We start from the raw sequence: 25,149 nt of genomic DNA, 5'->3' as shown, positions 1-25,149 counted from the left end.
ACACTGGCCAAAAATGAATTATTTTTTGTTTATAATTGGACTGTATCACAAGATGAAGTTTACATAGGTTTAATCAAAGTAAAAAGTATGTTTTGGAAAATCTACTTTGAAAAAAGCTAAATGTGTGTCAAACACACAGGTAATCTCCACAGAGGACAGAGGAGCTGCAGAGGGCATGTTTAGTCCTTCAGGGAGAGCCTGATCATATCTGAAATGTTATTGCCTTTAACTTCAAAAATATGTGCTAAAAACTTTTTTTTTCCCCTCAGACTGATAGTGATAGAGACGTCCCAGAGGCCTCAGGGTCATGTCTGTGCAGAACAGGACAAACTCTACTGAAGACACTGTATCTGTCATAAGATGTATTTTGTGTCATATTATAAATGCCTGTATAAATACGTTTACCTCCAGAGTAACAAAGCTGGAATGTTGACAGGTTTCTTTCGGTTCCTATTGCTATGTTTGCCTCTGTAATCTTATATACACAGGTAATTAATGACAAACAGTGAACTTGCGCTGCCAAACAGTACTCAGTACTCCGTTTACTGGATTGTAATTCCAAAAACACATCAGTTTGAAGGTTCAAAAGTGAAAAATCAGCCTAAGTTTCATTGTAACAGTTCCAGACACCTGCTGCATGACAGTGAGTCATTTTGCGCGTACGCGTAATGCCAGCCGAGCGGCATTCCTGTCGTCCTGAGGAAATGTGTTTGCAGCTACACGTTCACTCTAAACCAGAGTGAGACCCGTCCGACCAGCCCGGCTGTTTCTCTCACATGCGTGTGCGTCTCTCCTCTCAGTCTCATTCTTTCACTGAAACCACTGTCACAGCGCGTGGGCACACAGCAGAGCGCGGAGTGGACAGGGGGACGCAGACTTACAGCGCGCACTGACACGGCCTCACAATGAGAGCCTGACACTCACTGAAGACAGGAGTCAAGCTTTTGTGGAATTAATTCGCATAATGGACGAGGTATGTTCACACTTCCGAAAGGTTACGCAATACAGCTACGTCCATGAAGCTAGTTACATCCAACACATTTTAAACAGATAATTCGATATTTATAAACAACAAAATGACCTACAGAGGAACGTGAACACAACTGTGTTAGGAATCCTGGTTAAACAACAGGGCTTTATTGGATAAAAACTGATAGCAATTCTTCAAAAATGCTGTTATTTATCTTACTCAAATACAGTATTATTGAACGTTATATTAATGGGTTAAGTACAGTTTACAATTGTACAGCTCTTAGAAGTACATCCAATATCCATGATACTGTATTGTACGTGTTGTGCAAGTTAATGGTGTGATCAGTGGCAGCCACAGATTTTTCTCTTCGGGGCAGGGAGAGCTACATGGGTGCTCTTATATGTGGATACTCATAGCATGGTATTTTCAACTTTTCTAACAGTAGAGCCAATAATGTATATGTATAATCATAAATAATCATTCACTGCTTTCACACTCCACTTTCACAGGAGAACTCTCTGGACTTCAAGGCCCTGAGGGCCAAGTTCCAGGAAGAAGAACTGCTCCTGAAGCAGCCCCTCAAACCCAAACCTGCTCTCCCAGAAAAACCCAAAGTGGTGCCTCCACCTCATAGCCTCCCTCACTACATGCCCGCAGGAGCACGGCCTTCTCTGCTCACCTCCATCAACCACAGTCTGGAGGGAAAGACCCCCATCGCCCCTCGGGTGATTTTTAAGGATGAGAAGAAGGAGAGCAAGAAGCCTCTTCTGCCGTCCAACTCCAAACCCAAGGACTCTAAGATCAAAGTGGGCAAAGACAAGAGCAAAGGGGGCAGAGAGCGCCTGTATGACGAGGATGACCCACCACAGAAGCCCAAAAAAGAGAGTAAAGAGAAGAAGAAGGAGACCACAGCAGAGTTGGTTCCAGCCACGCCCCCTCCCAAAAACACTACACTCAAGAAGAAGGGCTTTCTTGGCTTCAAGAAGGCCAAAAAAGAGTCCGGGGAGATCATGGATGACCCAATCCTCGATAGTGCCACTTCTGAGATCTCTGGACCGGTCCCTCTGATCCCAATGCCACAGGACTCCAGCTCGCCCCCTGAGAACAGGACTCTGGTGCCAGAGCTCCCAAATTTACCTACCTCCAGTCCTGCAGCAGTGACACTTCCTCTCACCATCCCCACCTCTCCAGACTTCACCACTCCTCCAGCCTTTTTCCCCGACATACCAATAGTTTCTGCCTCCCCCACCCTGGAGAATGAAACCACAGCATTCACAAAACCTCTCAGTGTCCCCTGTCTTCCCAATGAGAATGAGGTACTCCCCAGTATGACCCCTCCCCTCATTATCCCAGAGCCCGATGTGTCTGTGCTGGCCCCTGCACAGTCCACACCTCCTCCAGAACCTGAGTCTCCCGTAGAGCTGTTAAACCTGGACTCTTTAGAAATCCCCCCTCCGATCGTGGATGTGGAGGCTCCATCAGTCTCTCTTCAAGCAGAGGGCCCTCTGTCTGCGCTGTCTGCCCTATCCGCTCTGGAGAGGGCTGAGGAGATGAGCACGGGCAAAAGGACCTCACCAGCCGACCAAAGGATTTTCAGCGCCCTGGAGAAGGCCCGCCGGATGGCACATAAGTAAGTAGTGGTGTTTTTCTGTAAAATATATACTATTATTCAACAAATAAAAACTCTAATTTTTATAATGCTTTATTTGTCCCCAGTCATCAAAAAACAGCCTCTCCTCTGGTGGTAACCCCTCCTCCAGAGGAGCACCCTGAGGTGCATGATGAGCCAACACTGTTTGAACTCCCCCCTATTGACTATGAAGACAAGATGGGCAAAGGCCTCCCTTCAAAGCCAGAGGTCAATGGAGTGGACCACCGTAAGTGATACTTTACTCTGAATGTACAGTATATGTGCAAGTGCTGCACACCCGTACATACTGTAAACTGACATCACAAAAATAAACTTTGATTCAGTGCAGCTGTACAGAGTGTTATGCCCAGTGATGCTTTGTTACTAGCTCCTCCTATTATCCTAGTCGGAACACTTTTATGGCCTTTAGTGCCATAATAGTGTTCCATAAAGTGAATGTGTCTGGGGTAACCTACCTTAATTAGTTATTTTAAATTGAGACTTGCAGTGCAGATGAAATGCACTAGTTTCTCACAGCCACCTGTGGGAAAGGCCCTTGGGTACATGCTGTTCTGCTCTGGAGCTACTTGTTGTGCACTGAACTGGTATGAAGCCTGTACAGTGGAGCCTACTGCCAATGGGTGCCTGAGGTGTTGGCTGGAGAAAGTGCCTTTAAAAACAGTGCAGTCTGGAGTGGAGCTGTTATTTTAGAGGCAGAGACAGCATGGAGCAGGCAGGGCACAGCACTGGTATGACAGACACGACACAAGGAGGAGCAGGATGTCCATCACTATGAGCCGCTCTGACAACACTGAATGAAAAACACTGCACTGCTGTATACAAACTGTGTACCATTAGCATATTTATTGTTATGCATGAATGCATTAGGCCCCATTGAATCAGTTACAATTTTACAAGGAGCAGTCATCTGTCATTATATACCATTCATATTATGATTATACTGTTCATTCTAGACAGCAATTTAAATATCTGACAGTACAAGTCAGACCAAAATGGATTTTTAAAAAGTATTTTGTCAAAAGAAATTTTAGAATGTAAAGTGCTGAAGCGTCATGCATGTATTTATGAGTTTAACAGAACACCTTTCACAGTGTGCATAACTGGTTTGGTTTGCTCACAAATCATCAGTGTCTCTTTCGCTTTTCCTAAGCTCGAATTGTGCGTTCATTGAGAGAGGACTCCAATCTACACCATGAATTGTTTTGCAAAATATATAGAAACTGTTACCATATAGTCTTCATGAGCTGCTCACATTGTAGTTTGTTTGTGTGTAGAGTCGTCATTGGTGTTGGACGGCACTGCAGAGGAGGAGATCCCAGAGCAGCCCCAAATGCGCCCCCCTCCTCCCCCCAAGATACTCATGCCTGAGCCTGAGCCCCTTTCCCTTTCTCCCCCAAAACCTGCCCACCCCCCCTCGGTGGACCTCAGTGCCTTCATCCCTCCACCCCCTCTGGATGACAGTGGTCAGTACTACACTATCTATTACAACTTATGGACGATATAAAATATAACCGGATATGAGTTACTTCAGTTTTTGTGCAGTTTTTCATTTCTTTTAGTCAGTACTTTTACATGGACAGTGATATTCAGGTAACCACAATAATCATATGACCTGGATAATCACTGTTAGAATAAATTATAATCTCATTACTCCAGAAAAAAAAAAACATGTGATTAGATTTAAATCATAATTGTAAATATCATATCATAAATACTTTTGTTAAGCTCTTGACTTATCTTCAATTATGACTGAAGTATGTACTATTTCCTGGCTGCTGATTGTTTACGAGAAATTAAAATGTAACAGTACCTCTAACCACGCCGTTTGACATCATGTCTCACTTGCATTATAGCCGTGGAGATCCCTGCCCCTGTGGAGTTTTTAGAGACAGACACAGACGTCGGCGCACACACGGACGTCCCCGAGTTTGAAGCCATGACTCCAGAGGCCCACTCCCCAGACCTGCGTGTGTCTGACTGGGGCAGCGGGGACAACAACAGCTCAGAATCTCCAGACGGGTGTCACCTCCCAGTGCTCATCCCAAATGGAACCTTACCTACAGCAGAAGTCGAGGCCACCACTCCAATGATTGATACACTAGATTCCCTCAACAACCGGGACTCTCTGATACTAACGCCAGGGTAACGTCTCATATATTTAACTCATTCAATCCTATATGTGTACAAAAAAATGAATGCTCAGTAATTTATTTATTTTGTAGGAGCCAGAGTGACAACAATGCCTACGAGCCTACAGATAATGTCTATGAAGATGTGTCTTCAGCCAAAAAGAAAGGGAAAAGTGATGGCAAGAAGCGCAAGGGACCGCCTAAGAGTAAGACCGATAATCAATGTAATGTTTAGGTTATTGAACTGCAAGGAGTTTAATAATGTGGCTTGTTGAATCAGTGTAGTACTTTAATGTCATGTGGCAGTTTTTAAATGTTTTTTAAGCCCTTTTGACAGTCAGTATATTTCTCGTTATATTTAGTTGCCTACGGCAGAGAAAGTGAAGCAATAAAGGTCTAAATAATCTGGCAATTGACCTGTGTCCCTTCAAGACTCCTCAGTACAAGTATTTACAATGTTTCTTTACGTTAATTTATGGTAAAGATTAATGGATTTTTTAAAATATCATAAACTTGGACTTGTTGAAGCATGAGATCAGCCAAATGATGCAAAGTGACAGTTACACAATAGGAGGCTGTGGTGTCATTGTGTTTTATTAGTATTGTTTACATTCCAGGAACACATTGGATTTATACTTTATTTTTTGTTACTTTTTAGTAATTTGCTTAGTTATTAAAGAATGATATAACCATCAAAACATGTTTAACAAAATATAATAAACACCACACTTAAAATAATCACATCTAATCATCTGCAAGCTATTAATTTGTCTGTAAATTGCATATTGGTGTATAATTGTTAGCCAGATTTGCCTTAGCTTTGAACTTTCAGGTTTGATAATGATAATGATAATGAAGAAAGATCGTTTACTGTTCTGTATAAGTTTATTCATTCACCTATTGACTCATTATTGTGTGTGTTGTGTACCTGTCTGGCTTCACAAACATGACAGGAATGCAGTTCTGATTAAAGCTAAACTTATGCTAATCCTTTACTTGCAGATCCTTATGTGGAGACACCGGAAATGGTAAGAGTTATGCTAATTAAATTAGAGGTGATCCTTGTTTTTTTATTGAGTATATGTTTTTCTTAAGTCTTATTCGTCCTTGTGCATTATAGACTGAAGAGAAAACTAAGACTGGCAGGTTTGGCAAGTACGTTCCACACTCACTTGACCCCTTTTATTTCCCTAACACTCTGAAAACTAAGGACAGTGTGTTTGTCAGCAAGAGTCTCCATCATAATCACTTGTGCTGCTTAAACGCACCTCAAAGCCTCACTCGCTCGGTAACAAAAGGCTATCTCTGATTTAGGATCGACAAGAAAGCTGTGGCGGCTTTGGAGGGCCCGGATGAGAAAGAACTGAAGAAAAAAGAGAAACAGAGGTTGGAGAAAGAGAAAAAGGAGTTGAAGGAAAGACAGGAGCGAGAGAAGAAGGAGCAGAAGGAGAGAGAGAAGAGAGAGAATGAGATGAAGAAGAAATTCAAAGTGAGTAGCATTAATGATACCTTGAGACCGGGAAGCATGGGACAGGGTGGGGTCTGGGCTCTGCTATTAAAACCAGTCTGTGTCCATTCCACACAATCCAACAGCTCAAACTCCACAGGAATCTATGTAAACATGATTGTCTTTGTTAGTGCAATCTCATACACACTCATAATCTGCACTGATAATATTACTTCAAAGCAAAAGGGTAATAAAAGGCCATACTTTGGGTGGTATTTGTTTTTAGCAGGTTGTTAATGGGGCTCTTGGTTTACATAGAGAGTAGATGTCACGTTTCTTAATAAATCAGTGGTTTTAACTTTAGTACAACTATGCTGTATTTATCATGTTTTCCCCATTGTGTTTTTGTTGTGGAGTTAAGTTTGGTTATTTCTCAAAATGTGGAGTAATTCTACAACAAAATGTACACATTACAATGAAACACAACACACAACGCAACACATTATAATAACAATACTTAAGTAACCATAGACTTAATTCACTATCAATCAAATTGTTTATTGAGAATCATTCAGGCTTTGGCAGAGGCCACACTACCATTAGGCAAGAGTCGCCCAGGGTCCCCCGAACTTGGAGGGGCCAGTGGCCCGGGCCTGAGACACACTTTTTCTTCCCTTTTGGAGAGGCGTGAGGATGTGTGGAGAGGTAGGGAAAAGTGTCTCTCTTGACTGTAGTTTTCTAGCTTTATTTTGTCTTGACATAGCTACGCTACCAAACAAAAAAGTGTTTACAGAATCAATGGTCTGGTCCACTTTTAGACAAACATCATGTGTGAACAAGTAGTGAATATACTATTATATAATGTATACATATTAATAATGTATATATTAAATGCATATAAAATGCAAATTAACTGGCCCGCTCCACCAAAATATCTGCATTTGTGCAGATGCATTGTTCATACCTACATAATAATTGAACTGGGAGGCAGGGAGACAACAAGCTGCCAAACCTTATAACCCTACACCAGGACTCTCAGCGCTCACGATGCAAGACTTGAGCTCATTCATTTGGATGTGACTTGCCTCTCTCTCTTTCCATGCACCTTTCCACAACAACAGAAGTGAAGTGAGAGCCTTGAGCAGCTCACACTCACACACATGCTCCTCTGTGTTCAGCACAGGTGAGACTAAAGGGGGAAATGAATGGGGCAATTGCCACAGCACATTTATAAATTTTAATGCAACTTCAAACACTCTTTCCTATATTGATATGCAAATTAGCAATGTGGGCCTGTAAGGAGATGTTCATGTGCTCAGATGCACACAGAAGAAAACTGCAGAGTGAAAACCTGTAGCCACTCACAGTTTATTTTATATAGGTATAGAGACCTCATATGCAGCTTTGTGTTCTTTTATCTTAGAGCTTCTTCAAAAGCTACATTCTGTATTAAGTGTTAGTGTATTAAGTGTAATTGTCTGCAGCAAATGTGTCCCGGTTTTGCCATTAAATAGATCTAGTTTAAAACATCCATCCATTTTCTTCCGCTTATCCGGGCTGGGTCGTGGGGACAGCAGTCTAAGCAGGGACTCCCAGACTTCCCTCATTCCAGACACATCCTCCAGCTCCTCTCGTGGGACCCCAAGGTGTTCCCACGCCAGCCGAGAGACATAGTCCCCCCAATGTGTCCTGAGCCGTTCCCAGAGCCTCCTCCCAGTGGGAGATTCTCAGAACATCTCCCTAGGGAGATGTCCAGGAGACATCCTGGACAGAAACCCGAGCCACCTCAACTGACTCTCCTCTACATGGAGGAGCAGCGTCTCTACTCCGAGCTCCTCCCGTGTGACCGAGCTCCTCACCCTATCTCTAAGGGAGCACCCAGCCACCTTGCGGAGGAAACTCATTTCCCAAATGTCAAATCTTATAACCATAGGTGAGAGTTTAAAACATGATCTAAATATTACAAGTCAAGGATACTGTACCTTTGTCCATAGGGCTTCTGTAGAAAAAATTAGCAGGCTACAGGTTTGTGCACAGAAGAGTAGCTAGAAGTGACAGTTTATTTTGCTTAAACCAGAGGCACAAAACTGTCTGCTGAAAAGGGGGGAAACAGTCTGACCCTGATATGAAAATAATAAAGTTCCTGATATACATTTTACAGTTATTGTTAGGCTAATAATTTGACCCAATCAGCCCTGGTTATCTAGTACCTGTTGAAATAAGATCCTAAATTGATGTTTCCTATCCACCTAAATTAAAATAAATAGAATAGATATGTATGTGTCTCAAGATTAAAAAAAAAACAAAAAAAAAAAAAAAACTCAAAAAAGTAGTATCTTCATTATAGGGAGAGCCCCAAACTCAAACTCACCCAGGGCGCAGATGGCTAACTCCACCACTGGGTTTTGCAACTACTAAATTATTACCCAAACTGCTGATACTAACTATTAATTAGTGAATCATCTATCAATCAACTATTAAGTAGTGAATCATTCTCAATAAACTATTTGTTCTTTATGAATGAACCTAAGTCTGTTTTCTGCTTTATTAAGGCTAATAATTACGGTAAATGGTGTAATTATTATAAAGTTTAAACAAAACTTTTAATGTCACAAGTTCATTAATTCCAATATTGAGTGTCATTTATGAGATTATTGGATTATTTGTACACTTTTAGATCACGGGACAGGAGGATGCCATGTATCAGGCCACAGTGACAGTAACCTCAAAGGGGCGAAAACAGGACCTCCCAGTGAAGAGTGGAGACACCATCAGTATCATCAGGACCACCAACTGTCCTAAGGGGAAGTGGCTGGCCCGGGACAGCAGTAACAACTGTAAGAGAAATAGACTGTTGTAGAATAATGTGATTCTCCTTTTAAAGTTCTCTGTATCTTATCAATTGTGTGTGTTTCAGATGGTTACGTGGCTTTGAACCATGTTGACCTAGACATAAAGGAGATGATGGAGCTGGGAAAGAAGGCAGCAGTGTCCCGTATAAACAACACCAATGTTGAGCAGGAGGGGACCCGCACTGGCAGCAGGTGTGTACGGGAACTATATGCCAGGTTCATCCATTTGAAATATAACTGCCCTTATAAAAGAAACTAAAAGCCACTAAAAGCACTTTACATCAAGGAAACACTCATCCATTCAACACATCCACATTCACACCAGTACACACACACACACACACACAATCTTTACAAAGGACATAACAACAGTATTGACCACATAGATGATAGAATGGACCTGAGCTACCAAATTGCGTAAAATGGTGTAATATAAATTTCATTAATTTGATGTGTTGGTTTGTGTGTTTCAGGGTTTCAAACCATTATCCAAATGAGAGCTGTAAGTATTTAACTGTACTTTTTTGAAAACATGACTATGAATTGATTACATAAACATATATTTTTCAATTAAAATATGTATTCAGTCTCAGATGACAGTGAAGAATGGACTTGTGATGACGACGAGCCACTTTCTCCTACTGAAAATGTAATTCCAGAGTTGCCCGTGTAAGTAACAGTCTAAAGACACGATATATTTAGTTATTTTGTGTATTTAAAACATGAATATTTATTATATTGTTATTCCTGAATGTGATTTCATTTCAGAGTCCATAGTAGAAGGCATTCTTTGCCAGACACAGGCAACACAGGTACGTCAACAAACGCCTGTAGACATTGTTATAGTTATAAGCTTAATACATTTGTCATCCGGCTGTCTTTTTAACTTGATGGAAAGCTCAGACACAGCAGCAGGATATATTACTTAAGAAAAGTTTGTTATTTAAAGTTTCACCCTGTGGCTCATGTTGACAACCACAATGATCAAAAGCACTTATTTCAAAGTTCTCTTCTTAAGTGGGGAATAAAACAAGGCTACCTGTTGATACATTTTCTCATTAGAAGTACAAATATCTGCAATTTTCTATAATTCTTCTTTTGTTGTGTTTTTTTAGGAAGTGAAGAGGTCAATGTAAAACACCAGCACAGTCACAGTGATCTTGTAGAAGGCTCCCATTTACAGTATGTTTAAAGTAAAACCTCTCCTTGAAATTCAGCATGAAATATATGATGTTAAATACAATGTGTTTGATTTAGAGCCAGACATGAAGCACTTGCAAAGCTAGCCACATTTTTCCACCCTCCTAAACCTACAGAGCCCATTGCCAGGTACACACCAGAATAAATACTACAATATTTCCAATGCCTTTCTATAATACATATAAGTCTTAAAGAGAGTTTAACAATGCAAGTTTTAATTCTCTGTTGTGGTTTTTGCAGCCCTGTTGAACCAGCCACAAGTGAGTAATCCCATACTAATGTCAAACTCGTACTCTTGTATAACAGAAAGTGTATAGCCTTTATGAATGCACTTTGCTACCCAATTTTAACTCTTATTTTTTCTTTCTCTCAGCTCCTGAAGTAATCATGAAAGAAGAGCCCTTGTAAGTACTAGTACACAAATAAACAATGTAGTTTACACGTAATGTTTGGACAAGTGTTTCAAAAAAGTTACAAAAAAAATATTCTACTTATGCACCAAATAAATAAAGACATATAGATTCTGTAATATCTCTAGCACAAAGTGGATGAATACATGTTGTTTCTGCCCACAGGCCTGAGTCTAGCCCAGAGGAGCTGGAACTTGACATTCCTATACTCCCTCCTCCAGATCAGTATGCTGACTTTTTGGAGGAGTGAGCCCCACAAACACTGAACTAAACGTTTGAATAATGGTGACGCTTCTGAGGAGCCGTGTCAAAATATACTGTGACCATGACTTTGGCCTGACGACTGGCGAAACTGCACTGGTGAATGGCATTTTGTTCACACTCAAATACACCAACCAATCCAAATTTTTAAAAGGAACACTGAAAAACAAGCTTCAACCAGCTACTCACATTTACCTGGATACCCTTTAGCCACTGGCTGCCCAGAAGTCATATTTGTGTTCATATTTTTTGTATTTTTGTACTTTAGTCACATGGGGTATCTTCTTTGCGCCATTGGACATTCATTTATGACATTTTTGTTACATTAACTGTGTCATATATTTAAAATCTACATAGTAAGATTATATCAGTAATATTTTCCCTCTATGTACCTCTTGGTGTTTGCTTGCTTTACGCCTTTTATGTCTTCTATGCACAAAAAGTATTTATGGAAAAAACTACCTTCTTTCTAACTAGGAACATCTGCACACATATTGTATTGGCAGTAAAAAGTTATTGAAGAAATGACACAAGTAACAGTTTTACTTTCAAATGTTTTATTATTTTTGATAAATACTCATTAAAGTGCAAATTATAACAACAACACAGTATCATGCAGTGCATAAGAAGAGAAATCCAAATCCCACTCAGACAGTAACAGCTTTGGACTCATCCCAACTCACACACACACAACAGAGAGTTACATTTAAAGACAGACAAATCTTCACTTTGGTACAAGAGGGTTTGTGGCACTCTGATACGACACACATGTCACTCGGTGTTGCATATTATGTTGTTATATTTATACAGTACAACAGGGATGAACACTGGTGAGTTTATGTTACCCTCACATTTCCAAGCAGTACCTTTTGATATTTCACATTACATTTAGGACTTGTGTGTGCTCAGTATGAATAAACTGGTGTCTTATCCAAATTTGCTATTTAAAGGGCCCATGTTATGTAATTTTCTTGTGTGTATTATAATGCACTTTCCTCGTTGTATTTTTATTTCATTCACATCTTTAACACACAGATCTTTTAACAGAAAACACTCTTTTAAAACTCCATACTCCTTCACTAGAATCATTTGGGTGATTTCAGCTTTATTGCCTATCTCTGTTAAACTAAAGGTAAACAACCACTTCATGACATCACAAGGTGGAACAGAGCATTTTGAGCTTTGGAGATTTAGACAGACTAATAAAGCAGGATTACTCAAACATGTGTGAATGAAACAAAACACAACTCCAGGTCTGTTTTTGATCATTCTAACATGGATTTAACATCACAACTGTCAATTTTGTGCAATATAGGATCTGTAAATATTTCATGAATGGCTGGAATTAGTTGCAACTGTCATAGTGTGCAACTATGAACTTTCCCTGAACTTTTTTTTAAACTTTATTATACTAAATGTAAAATGAAATAAATAATACTGATTATTTACCATTATATCCTTCAGCTCATATCCTTTTTAGAAAGTAAATCTCTAAATATTAAATGTATTATTTTGATTTTTACTCTTGAATTAATCTTGATGCAATATTACTTCATCAATCCCAACTGCAGCTCGTTAAAGATATGATTCAAATATTGCACTAAACCACTATAGATGTGAGCTTCTGATCTGCAGTGTGGAGGTACTGAGCATAAATGTTCTGGTGCATATAACAGCCTGTCGTTACAATAAATAAAGGGATCCTTCAAAATGCTTTTTAAGGCAAACTCAGTCCACTCATAAATATATAAGTCACAACAGTCTTAGTACACTTTTAACCAAGGTTTAACTCCTGTAGGTCCATAAAATAGTTAGTTTTTATCTCTTACAAATTGATACATGTTAAATATATAAAAACACAAGGCAAATATAAAACATTTCCACAAAAAAAAAAAAAAAAAAAAAAAAATCCACATCAAAAATTTAAAATAATTTACAAATGATGTTCTGTTTCTCAAGACAGAAACTCCCATCCATCCTTTTCAAAATGTTTCAAAAATGCTTTGTATTCTGCACAACACAGTATCTATTCAATCTTGCATAACTTCTTAGCTGCTCCTTCAGTTGTAAAGGTAGTCTGTCAGCAGATCCAAAACTAGTCTATGCTCTGTGTCTGACAAAGAACAGCACAAGGTAACAGTCCAGTGATCTTCTGCTCTCTCTTTACATTCAAGAACAAAAGGCTAACAAAAAGTACACTACACCAGCTGGCTCTGCTACCAAAGTACAGGAGAATGGTAAAGACATGGCAGTCATCTCATAGGGCTACAAATATAAGTAGTAGATCCGTAAACTGCTCACAAGAGCCCTTACACACAACAACTTAACTATTTTATAATTACTTATCTTTAACTTTTCCGTAGCTTTCCTTTCAACTTTGAAACCATTTTAAAGGTTCCATGTCTGAGGTTTAACATTACAGTAACTGGCCTTAGGAGTGGACAATATAGCGAAAATAATATAATATTATATTTTTAAAGCTTGTAATTTAAATTTGATGAATATGAATTTACACTTAATAACTTTATATTGCTTTTTCAGAAGTAACTAAAACTTAATCTCAGAATGTCAACACTTGACTGTGATTAAATCCACCTGTGTCTCAATCAAAGCATGACAGAGACTGACCAATAGGATAGTGTGGAAAAGTAGAAGACATATGTCTTTGTTTCAAAACAGAAAAAATATTTGACCAGCCCAGATTAGCAGCTCATCACTGGGTCTGAAAATGATTTGTGTTTATAAGGCCATGTTGCCCACCCCTAATCAGCCTGTTATGGAAAACTCCAAAGTCAAACATCATTGGTCAACCTCATCACATTCAATCTCAAACTTGTTCTTTAAGGCAACTGGAACAAAGTGTCTGTGGCTTATTCTCTTCATACAGCTTTAGGGTGTTGCTAAATATTATTGTATAAATATTACAGTAAGAAAAACAGCAACACTGATAGCCTTAAGTCACCCTTCCATTATACAGCATTAGAAAGAAAATGGTGACGTGATGGTGACTATAGCCCTCAGTCTCAGTGTGGTGTCTCACATGTGACATGTGTGTCCTCTCTATGTCACCGTACGTCTTCTCTTTAATTACACTGGGAGCACACATGAGTGAGCAGCACATTAACAGTCACTCAACATGTCATTCTAAAGGGCTCAGCTCGAGTGTAAAGGAGCCGTGTGCATGTTGCATTTTAATAATGATGTACAAACTAATGGCTGATCACGAGGGAGGGCTTGTGACATGTTGTATGTGTGATGTGAAAAACTATACACACCTCCGCAACACAATATTAACTGTCTCCAACATAAACATGTTCAAAAATATTTTCACTCTGTACAGATGTTAACCTAAGCTAATGACTAAAAACAGCTCTCAAAAATAAATAGATTTGATATCTAAATTATAGTCACCTTCTATATAATATATAAACTCTTTTTGGTATTTCATCTGTGTATAATGCAGTACACAATACAAATATACATGAATAACAGTAGAAACCATTTGAACTTAAATAGAATTGTGTTCCTCAGACAGTACTACACTGTTGGGTTTAACATGCGGTGCCTTAATAAAATAAAAACAGATGTAAATCTGACCTTTGTCAGGGCTCAGCAGTACGCTGTGCAGCTCTCCACTGTGGTGAGGTGTGTGCAGGAGGGGGGGGGACCCAATGACTTTACAGGAATAAGAATAAATGCTTTCATTTCAATGTACCTCTTCTGTCTCTCACTTTTTAGACACATGGTGCCACAGACTGCATTTAAAAATAATAAACAGAGACAGAGTTCTTTAAATATATGAGTAACTGGCCTGGCTCTGCTCCAGCCCAGAGCCTCAGTGTACAGCCTCAGTGTACAGCCTCAGTGTACAGCCTCAGCGGGCCAGAGTGGTGATGAGGCTGGCACACATCTCAAAAAAGTCCATGGTGTGAGAGCCCTGACGGGGGGCGAGCTGGGGGGCGCTGCAAGACAGGGACAGGGAGCCGGGCAGAGAGGAGCTGAGCTGGGACAGGTCCAGAGCCGGATTGAGCGAGTCTATACTGAGCCTGGGCCTGTGCAGGCCAGCTGTGGAGCCAGACCTCTGAGGAGTGGACGAGCCCGACTTAAAACCTACCGCCTCCGTGATGTCATCTGGGGGCAGGGAAGCAGGAAAAAAGTGCTACATTATAGTATATTACAAGGTGACTGCTCAAAAAGTATAATTCTGTCCTCACAATTTTGGCTCCATGTCAAAATACAGTTTGCAGTCAATTATTCAGCTTGCACCACTTAAGGAAAATAATAACTTTGTTTTTTATTTATTGGTGATGCATACCATAATAGTGATATTATTAATACAAATATATACATCTATACACCAAGGGGTTAAACTCCCACATTCAAACAGTGGCTTGTTTTATAGTAATGACCTTGTATATGGCACCTACCATCGATACTTTTGAAGTCAAGCAGGTAGGACCTGTTGTCCACTTGGTACAGCTGCAGGCTCATTTTCACCAGATTCCCTGTCACTGGGTTTTTCCTCCTCACTCTCAGGTGATAGGGGTTCACCACCTACAACACAAGGTCACAGTTGATTTTTATAGTTACAGTCGCACCTCGTTCAGTGTTATCATTCAAAGTGTAGAGTTGTTTGTGATACCTTCCAGTCAAAGTTGAGTTGCTTCATTGCTCTGTACACCTCAGCCATGATATCATAGGGCCTGCTCTGGCTTCTGATCCCCAGGTGCCACTTGGCCTTCTTCACTGTCAGAGGTTTGGGCCGGGTCGTGTTCAGGGCGTCCAGAGGGCAGCGTGCTTTAGGGCTGTCGGCCAGCAGGGGGGGCATCCTCTCCGGGTGGGGTTTGACTCCAGGAGGGAGGGGCATGCCGTCCTCCATGAAGGACCCCTGTGGAGGACTAGAGGCCAGGTAGAACTCACTGGCCTGGGTCATGATGCGCCGGTTGTCTATGATCAGATGGTAAGCAACGGCCAGCTGGTCCTGAATATACATAAGGATAAAGGGACTCATTGTTCTCATATATGACATAAATTGTTTCTGATCTCAGTGTGTACATTAATGCTATTACTTATGATTTATTTCTGCCAACATATAGACAAGCATCTGATTGTTGAAGGTGCAATGCTTTAAAATGGCCACCAGAGGCAGAGACACCAAACAAAAACTAGACCAGTGGTTCTTAACCTTGTTGGAGGTACTGAACCCCACCGGTTCCATATGCACATTCACCAAAACCCTTCTTTATTGAAAAATAAAATATAATTTTTTTTTCAAATTCAAGACATATGTGTGTTTTACTGGTGCACAAAATAAATCGTGCATTAACATCACTGTGTTCAAAGAATAAAACCAATACAATGTATAAACTCACAACAAATTACATACATACCTTTTCACAAAGACATGACCTTTTTTAATACTACCACACTAAAATAATTTTAATTTTCTATTGTATTATATATTCCAATAATGAACTTATTGTATTTATGCTATTTATTATTTTTAACATTTTAATACACACCCATCACCTAATTTCCATCACACTAGAATAATAATGAATATTTACTGCAAATCAGTGTGACTTCTGCTGTTGCCTTTGAGACCAGTTCGGAAATGCATGACTTCACCTTGGCCACTCTCATGTCATTTTCACAGCAAAGTCTGTTCCTTTTCTTCGTTTTTATGTCGTTTTATGTTTTTATGCCGTTCAAAGTGACAGTATTCAATGACCAATACACAGAGAGAAATCTGTATCTGCACACCCAGCTGCTCTATTACTGTACATTTACATAACATATCAAAACACAATATATATAATGTGTATTTGTAAATAAAATATATTCAAAACAACTGGTATGGGTCAAAATAAATATATATTTACAAACCACACACTGCAAACAGTGAACAAACACACACTGGAAACTAATAATACACTGTACATGTGACAGTGTGACAGTCATTCTGTGACAGAGGTTGGAGGATCGAGTCCCGCTCGGACCAACTTCTGTCATTGTGTCCTTAGGCAAGACACTTCACCAATCATTCACGCACACTTTGGTGTGTTGGAACTTTAAACATATTTACTGTTTAAAGATGGCTGAGAGTAAATATGTTTATGGTGTGTTACCTGAGGATCACCGCTGTAAAGACTGGAGACCACCTCTGACTCGGTGCACTCAAACTTTTCACACACTTCTCTGACTGCTTCCTCATCCAGGACTGTGGAGTCATATGAGGGATCCTCGGGGAACAGATACCCAGGCAGATCCTGCTTGAACCATTCATGCTCTCTGAAAATAAATACATTTTAAAAATTACTGACTGACCATGAAAGTTATCAAAACATCATATTAAGATAACACTCTAACATACTATTCATTATGATTAAGTATTTTAATCATAATAAATACTACATTTTGACTACAATGGGGTAAGAGGACTGTGGTTGCTTAGAAATATTACTTCAAACTTATAAACAGTGTAGGAAAGAAAACAAAGGAATGAAAAAAAGTAAAATGCAAATGAATATTAACAATTCAATTTTCAGCAAGGTGCCAACATTTGAGTCATTGGTTTGTTGATTTAAAAGGAAAAGCCTATGGTAAATTGTATATGTTTTTCTCTTTAAGTTCAAATAAAAGACTTGCTGGGGTAACAGGTGTTTTGTCAGCACTATGAATTTTAGATATTCATTTTAGAAGGAAGAATAACAAGAAGGGGCTAATGGGAATAGTGCAGCTCTACTAACTCCACTTACAGTTTAATACTCCTTATTGATGATCAAGCTCTAACCCCAATACAAACCCTAAGCTTACCCAACATAACCATGTAGTTCATAAATAGCTTTTTATTTATTTATTTTTTTGGCATGGGATGTGACGTAATGGAGCTCTGTACAGCAGCTGCAGGTAGACTCTACACAATATCTGGTTTATACTGACTAAATAACTTATTGGTCCAACAGAAAAATACATATAAATTAAAAGTAATAAAATAAAACAAAGAAATGGAGAAGATGTCTTATTTTCTCACATTGATCATAGCACATTTAAAACACAACTGTACCTGATGTCTTTGATGGTGGCTCGTTTGAGAGGGTCCACCTGCAGCATGAGCATGAGCAGAGAGGCCACAGAGCGGGTCAAGTACTCAGGAATGTAGAAGACACCTCCACGGATCTTCTTGAATAAAGTGGGTACATGCTCATCGTCAAAGGGCAGGGTCCCACACAGGAGGGCGTACAGGATCACCCCACAGCTCCAGATGTCCACCTCCGGGCCAGCATAGAGTCTGGACAAGGGCACAACAATCGCATCATGTCAATAGAACAGTTACCATATTTTCTATATGACTATAAGTCACACATTTTTCCATAGTTCCAGAGCCGGAGGTGTGACTTATACTCAGATACGACTTATATGTGATATTATTAAAATATATATTTTCATTCTTCGTTATTGTCACACTGACAACTGCACAAAGGCGCTCTAGGCGTGTGGACCAGTATGACAGCCATGCAGAAGCTGCGCTTCATCTACTTCTGGAGCAGGTGGAGTTGTTCAGAAGCGATACCAAGGATGAAGAAATCAATTAAGAAATCACTCAATCATTAGAGTGAGATCCAGAGTAAACTTGTTAGCTTGTTTTTTATGCTTTAGTTACCTGATTAACTGTTAATATCTTACGTTAACATACCAGACACGTGTTCAGTTCTGTCTGTGCTTCATGTAATGGTTGATTATACATGTTACAGTTCACTTGTTTGACCACTAGATGGCACTGGTATGTTTGTAATACCTGTAAGAAAATTTACTTGACTAGTATTCTTTTATACATTTCTTATGTAATTACCTCTTCCTTATTTCCCCTTCATTTATAAGAACATAAATCATGATGATCATTTAACTTTAATCTACTTTAATGTCTTTCTTATTCTGTAAAGCACTTTGAATTACCTTGTGTACGAATTGTGCTATACAAATAAACTTGCCTTGCCTTGCCTACTTTAAGGTCAGTTTTAAGGTCAAACTACTTCCTGTTTTTCGGTTCAGACTTTTTTTTTAAGCTAATGCTAAGTCTTACTGGCAGAGCACTATTTAAGAAACAATTGAGAAGTAAAATATAAAGTGTTGGGTTCTATGGTTTGTTCACTAGCAGACCAAAGTGGTTTGTATATTTTCCATACGTTGAGTTTTGTGTGTATATGTGATATCAGCCAGAATTTATGTTATATAATATTAGATGTGTTTGCTAGTTCTACGGTGTGAACTGTGATGAAGAAATAAGACCACAGTAAACATCAGTGAAAAGAACTCGTGTTTGTTGACAAGTGGACATATGTTAATATCTTATGTAAAGACAGTTTGTTGTCTATGTGTTATGTTAGCATGTTGTACTGCTATTCAGCCTGTTGTTCTCTATTTTATTGTTATTATTATAATTTGCCTTTAGAGATAATATGTCTGTTCTTGGTCTTGGATTTTGTAAATTAAATTTCCTAAAAAAATGTGACTAATAGTCCAGTGCAACTTATATATGTTTTTTTCTTCATTATTATGCATTTTTGCACCGGTGCAACGGAGGAGCATATAGTCCGGAAAATATGGTAATCCTGTGTTTTTACCAATGCAAGATTCAGTAGTGTCAGTGTCTTGTCTCTTTTATATGTTTGTTTGCTATTAACTTTATTTAAGTAAATTAATATTCATTCATGTTTTCATTAATTCATGTCAGCTCTTCAGAACAGTTCAATTTCTTTGCACATCCAAAATGCATTACCTTTTGGATTTCTTTCAGAAAATATGACAACTGAATTCAGATGTGCTTTTTCATTTTTGTTACAAGGCCTTAGTTACTAAATACAATAGAATATTATTACGGTAATAGATGAGAACATAGATGAGAAGATTAAAGCACACACACCTCCCTGAGATGACCTCTGGAGCTGCATAGTTGGGTGAACCACAACTTGTCCTCAAGAACTCCCCGTCTGACATCATGTTGGACAGACCTGTTGGACATAAAAGACATTGGCATGAGCTTTTACTTCAGAGAATAATGAATAACATCGTAATTCGGGTGGAACAATTTTGGGAAAATGCCTCATTGCAATTCTTCTGACAAGCATTGCAATTTAATTAGATTTGAATTTTATGTTTTCATTGTAGGAATCTGTTCAACGTTTATTTGAGTCTAAAATATGGCATGATACAGGAATCCAAGGCATTCAAGACCATGTTTGCAGAGGAGGTCTACAGGGTGAGCAGGTTTTTCATGATAAAACTGGATATTTTGCTGTTTGTAGAGAGACTGTCTTTGCAATTTGTGACCATTCAAATTTGATTTCAATTGTGGTAAATCATGCAGTCAAAATGTTTAATATAACAACAGCGATGAAAAGACAGGCGTTTTTTTACCCACAAATTGCTGAATTGCCAGTTTTGATTTAAAAAAATGTCAGAATATACTTTGCAGTTAGTTGCATATGGGGGAATTTACTTGTCAGTCACAAAAATAAGCTGCTATGTTTGATGTATAATACACATATCACCACTTAGTCATTCTGCTGATGTCTATAGACGATGTATATTTCTAGAGCATCGAGAGCTCACGAGGGCAAGAGTTAAACATTGAAGTTTATCTTGGTTCACGTGTAAAGACTCTGAGCAGAGACATAAAGCTGTTCTAATTGGATGAGCCTCTTTACTGCTGCCAGAGCCTCGGCCGTGCAGTACCACAGCAGACACTGCAGACCTGACCTTCTCTTTATCTGTCCTCTCTGCTCCCTAATGCTGCTTTTAACACACACCACTGTCAGCCAAAACACCCAGGCCACCCCCTCCCCTCTCTCCTCTCCTATCAGATATCAGATGACACTGGGCCTCAAGGCTTCCTGCCAGGCCTGATATGATCCAGTGCGTTGCTAAGGGAACATACCCCGCACACCCTGCAGAGAGGACAGCCTTGTGTTTTTGGAAATATTTCTTGTTAACGGGGTCATATTGCATCAGCCCCAGTGTCAGAACCAAGGTTGATTAATTATGTTAGCACCAATCTGCCATAAAGCAGGAATAATGTACTCTCGCATTATTATAAGGTCAGGAGGGGCAGGGGGATGATTTAGAAGGCTGTTGTGCTGAAGTAAATCTAAAATTCAATTTTGTGGTATAAATTTACAAGGCTGCAGTTTTCAAGAGGTTTATATTCCTTTTTTCATTATTAGCAGGCCAAAGAGGAATGGACCAATAGAACAAAATAGACACAACAATTAAATGTTTTTCACATTGTGCATCTAACACAGTTGTAGCTTTGTGTGAGTAAACATTACTATGATGTAAGTATAAACTTACTGGGACCCACCTTTTAATCCTTATTGTTAAGAAAGGAAAAAAATAAGTTTTCCGGGGCAGAATATGTCACCAGCTTGTCTCCATGGACATGTTATTGTTATTATTGGTTGTTATTGCTTAGAATACTCCGTGGTATGGCATTAAACTTTCACTATCAATTTAAATTGATAAAGTATTTACCAAAGTCTGCAATTTTGGCGTTTTTGTTTGCATCCAGCAAGACATTTTCAGGCTTGAGGTCTCTGTGGACCACCATGTGTCTGTGGCAGTAGTCTACAGCTGAGATGATCTGCTGAAACAGGCGACGTGCTTCTGTATCCTCCACCTTAAAGAAAGTGTGTTGATGCATTAAAGAGGGGCATGTATTTTACTCCTCTTAAAGCCTGTTACTCCTGTTACTAAACTATTGTCTTACTCTTCCATGTTTGCAGATGTAATCAAACAGTTCACCTCCAGAGACATATTCCATCACCATAAAGAAGTCTGTCGGAGTGCTGATCACCTGGTACCTGTCAACACATTCATACAGAGTTCAAACAAAGCCTTGATCCTTGCCACTGAACCCTTCATACAGAACTGAATCATCTAAAAGGTCAGGTGTATTGAATTTAGAGATCCAGCCAGACAAAAGGATGCTCGAGTGACACAGCACTTTATTACAAGAGCTGAAACTATTTATTTGATTCTTAGATTTTAGTTTTTACTTACTAGATTTTAACTTTCCACTAGGGATGGGCGATAGTGACAAAAAATGGTGATTTTTTTTTTGGAGTATCCTGATAACAATAATCCGATATTATGTAAATCCAACATAAATATGTTAAAATGTCTTTAAATGTTTTAATTGAAGTTTTAGTATCAGACAAATGTGAAATGACTATTAAATTATCCACAAAAATTCAGAAATATCACTTTACACCATTATTTGAACATTTATAACTTCACACAGGTTTTTTTTTTGTAATTTTTAACCATCTCCTGCAGGATTTTTTTATGATAACTAAAAAAATGTATATTCAATGTTTGCATATCTTCAAAATAACATTCACAATATTATCTATTTTTTATAACCTGCCCACCTCTACTTGCCACAGCAAATTATGGGCAACCCATCCGTACTAGAAAGCAACCAAGATGAGGAATAGGTTAATATATTTTGGTTGTCAGGGGAAACCGCGGTGCCCAAACAAAACCCACTCAGGAAGGTACCACTCGGTTTGGGAATTGAACCCGAGATCTTGCAGATGAGAGACAGGACCGGGGCTGGCACTTTGATTTTAGGAGCTTCTAAGTTTCTGTGACTAAATAAAGATATGCTGTGTCAGTGCTGGAATGAGTGCCCTGTATTTATTAATAATTAAACAGTTTTTTTTCCGATATGTGGTCACTATTGTTTATGCCAAAGAGTTGGGACGCCGTTTAGTCATGCAAATAGGCTACAATAGTCTGTGATCTGTCAGACCCAGGATTTAAAATAAACCTAGAGTAAAACGATACACAATGCACCCAAATGTTTATGTGTACACGTCTGTGAATGTATGGCAACATGCAACAGCTTGTGACCTGGCAACCCACATTACTCTCATAGCTAACATGAGAGTGGACAAACCCTTGCCCAGGCCTAAAAATATCATGCAGAATGTTGAGGGCCAAACAGACGAGGAGGAAAGCAGAAGGGCATGACAAGAGAACTAAAATCATTAGTGGTAACGACATGCAGTACTAGATTTGACTAGGAGTCTGCATTATTATATCTAACAATTCTCAAACTTCATAGAAACTGTGGTGTAAAATAAACTGAAATAACCTAATTATAAATTCAACAACTATTACACAAGACTAAAAATATTGATTGACAGTATTTTTGTGATTTTTTTCCATAGTTTTTGTCAACATTTTGCTGCCAAACTCAATTGTTCCTGGATTTTTTATCATATTTTGCAGGCGAAATGAACACTGCACCAGAAGCCTATTCCAAAAGCTGAACCTGTACCACAGTTTGAGAACCACTGATCTAGTTTATCAAGTTCCTTCTCTCTACACACTGAGAACCATGTGGGTGACAATAGTAAACAAAGCATATGGTGTACGTGGCACAGGCCCATAATATGATATCACTATAGAATATTTATGAAGCATGTAGCAGGCCACAGAAGGACGACTGCACTTACAGCTTGATGATGTGTGGATGTCTGAAGAGCTTGAGGTTCTGTATTTCTCGTTTGATTTTTCCCACCACATCGAGACTGCGGATCTTCTGTCTGTTTAATATCTTCACTGCCACTTTATGACCTGTCAGCTGGTGCTCTCCGACTAAAAACAGAATAAAGCAGATATGAGGTAGCGGCAGCAGTGAGGGTACAACACAAACAGGACAGATAAGCAAAAGAGATGGGAGATAGACGGGGAAAGACACTGGTAAAAAGGAGCTAATCCCCTAGAAAATGTAGCGGGCATTGTCCTTGCCTTTATTTGAAGACTACTTATGTTGAGACTGGCACACACTAATCCCTTGTCTCAAAATGAAACATGCTGATACTACAATGTAGCAAAGAAAAAAAAACAGGATTTCATAGTGAGTGTAGAAAGGTTTAGTTCAGTTTTATCTTATCTCTATAATTTCTGTAATAGACGCTGCCTATGGCCATTATTGTTTTTTTTATTTTGAAATTTGAGGCTTAAAAATCACAAGGGCAAGTCAAGTGCACTAAAACAGGCAAAATGTATATCCCATGTGTGTTTGTTTATGTTTGTGGGGTTTCCCCGCTGATTATCGGTGCCAGAGCCCATTGAGAGGGACGATGTTGTAACAATACGTCAAATATTTACATTGCTCGAGTAATAAATGTGTAAAGAAGCGTGTGCGCTGTTCCTGGGAAGCTTCAAATGCCCTTTACGCCAGACAGGTCAAGGGAACCCTGCCATTGTGCCAATACAGTGAATGTTATCAGCAACAACTCTGTCAAACAGGGCATATTTTGGGACGCGAGCTTTTGTCCCGCAGGTGATTCCACCTGCCACACTCGCGCACTAATGCGCGTCTAAGGCTTTCAGCGAAAAGAATTTGACTTTGAAACTGTCACATTCACTAAGCACATTTACGCTTTAAACCCTCTCCGCTGCAGTTGTAAGTCAAGACAGCTACGCTACGCACCTAAAGACCACCGGTAACTTCAGCACTCTCCGTAAAGGGGGGCGATACTTCACATACTGTGTACTCCACCTGACACCAACACACGCATGCACTATCTACGACACGAGTTTAACAAATCACTTAACTTTTCACTTTTCCGAACGTGCCTACTCCAAGCGTGTCGCCGAGGATGTAATGGCCGATTTTTACCCTGCCTTCGTGTTTCTGTTGTTGCCGCTCTGCCATCTTCTCCCGTTACCGACTCTGCTGGGCTGTGCTGTCTGCCTCCCGACGGGGCGCGCGGAGGGGCGCGCGGAGGGGCGGGGTACTTCGCTCACTCGCTCCTGGGGAGAGGGATTCATGCGGGCGACCTCTGGAAATGCATAGTCAGGTTAGTGATGAGGACAGTGACGCGGCGGCCAATAAATTCAAGGAAAGACTATTCTCCAAGATCATCATCTGTCGTAGCGCGCAGCATATTGAGGGACATACCCGGATGAGCGCACCAACAGCCAGCACTTCATTTGGACCGTTGCCCTGATATGAAGTCTTTTAAGCAGCCTATATCCTGCCCATCAAGTATTTGATCCGCAAACTATTCATGGCCATGACATATGACATATTAAGATCGTGCGTAAAAGTTGACTTCAATAAGCTGTGAAATGCCCATGTGCCTGTAGAGAAAAGCCAAAATATGATAATACAATATGAAACACTGAAATTTAATAACATAATAACACCAA

At 39.5% G+C, this 25,149-nt stretch overlaps 2 protein-coding genes across 3 annotated transcripts; one reads left to right on the top strand and one right to left on the bottom strand.

Moving 5' to 3' along the window:
- The first annotated feature begins 743 nt into the window (after positions 1-743).
- On the top strand, positions 744-12,318 carry LOC117369457 (FYN-binding protein 1). Its single transcript, XM_055221050.1, has 19 exons — positions 744-973; positions 1,483-2,603; positions 2,690-2,850; positions 3,899-4,087; positions 4,478-4,766; positions 4,847-4,959; positions 5,756-5,781; positions 5,874-5,908; positions 6,068-6,242; positions 8,878-9,037; positions 9,118-9,244; positions 9,526-9,554; positions 9,640-9,721; positions 9,821-9,864; positions 10,168-10,234; positions 10,310-10,381; positions 10,493-10,512; positions 10,626-10,656; positions 10,828-12,318. Exons 1-19 carry the CDS (start codon positions 965-967, stop codon positions 10,910-10,912), a joined length of 2,835 nt encoding a protein of 944 aa, XP_055077025.1. The 5' UTR covers positions 744-964; the 3' UTR covers positions 10,913-12,318.
- prkaa2 (protein kinase, AMP-activated, alpha 2 catalytic subunit) lies at positions 11,464-24,824 on the bottom strand. Of its 2 annotated transcripts, XM_033992058.2 has the most exons (10): positions 24,553-24,824; positions 23,445-23,586; positions 21,689-21,782; positions 21,454-21,598; positions 19,847-19,934; positions 17,990-18,214; positions 17,052-17,214; positions 15,566-15,904; positions 15,351-15,477; positions 11,464-15,054 (listed from the first exon to the last, which is right to left on the bottom strand). In XM_033992058.2, exons 1-10 carry the CDS (start codon positions 24,650-24,652, stop codon positions 14,798-14,800), a joined length of 1,680 nt encoding a protein of 559 aa, XP_033847949.1. In that variant the 5' UTR covers positions 24,653-24,824; the 3' UTR covers positions 11,464-14,797. The 2 variants fall into 2 exon arrangements, with proteins under 2 accessions (XP_033847949.1, XP_055077029.1); XM_055221054.1 differs by lacking the exon at positions 24,553-24,824 and having other exon boundaries at positions 21,724-21,782; positions 23,445-23,572.
- Between the last annotated feature and the right edge of the window lie 325 nt (positions 24,825-25,149).

The sequence above is a fragment of the Periophthalmus magnuspinnatus genome, chromosome 4, assembly GCF_009829125.3.
Source record: "Periophthalmus magnuspinnatus isolate fPerMag1 chromosome 4, fPerMag1.2.pri, whole genome shotgun sequence".
NCBI classification, from domain to species: Eukaryota; Metazoa; Chordata; class Actinopteri; order Gobiiformes; family Gobiidae; genus Periophthalmus; species Periophthalmus magnuspinnatus.
This window is presented reverse-complemented; position numbering and strand designations above follow the sequence as displayed.

What these genes read in the sequence shown, in the direction of transcription:
- prkaa2 (XM_033992058.2), bottom strand. Translation starts at nt 24,652, where the DNA reads ATGGCAGAGCGGCAACAACAGAAACACGAAGGCAGGGTAAAAATCGGC. An exon ending in CACGTTCGGAAAAGTGAAAA is followed by an intron (nt 23,587 to 24,552) that starts GTTAAGTGATTT and finishes TTCTGTTTTTAG; the next exon opens with TCGGAGAGCACCAGCTGACA. An exon ending in CATCCACACATCATCAAGCT is followed by an intron (nt 21,783 to 23,444) that starts GTAAGTGCAGTC and finishes ATGTGTTGACAG; the next exon opens with GTACCAGGTGATCAGCACTC.
- LOC117369457 (XM_055221050.1), top strand. An exon ending in GGTCAATGGAGTGGACCACC is followed by an intron (nt 2,851 to 3,898) that starts GTAAGTGATACT and finishes GTTTGTGTGTAG; the next exon opens with AGTCGTCATTGGTGTTGGAC. An exon ending in GGGACCCGCACTGGCAGCAG is followed by an intron (nt 9,245 to 9,525) that starts GTGTGTACGGGA and finishes TGTGTGTTTCAG; the next exon opens with GGTTTCAAACCATTATCCAA.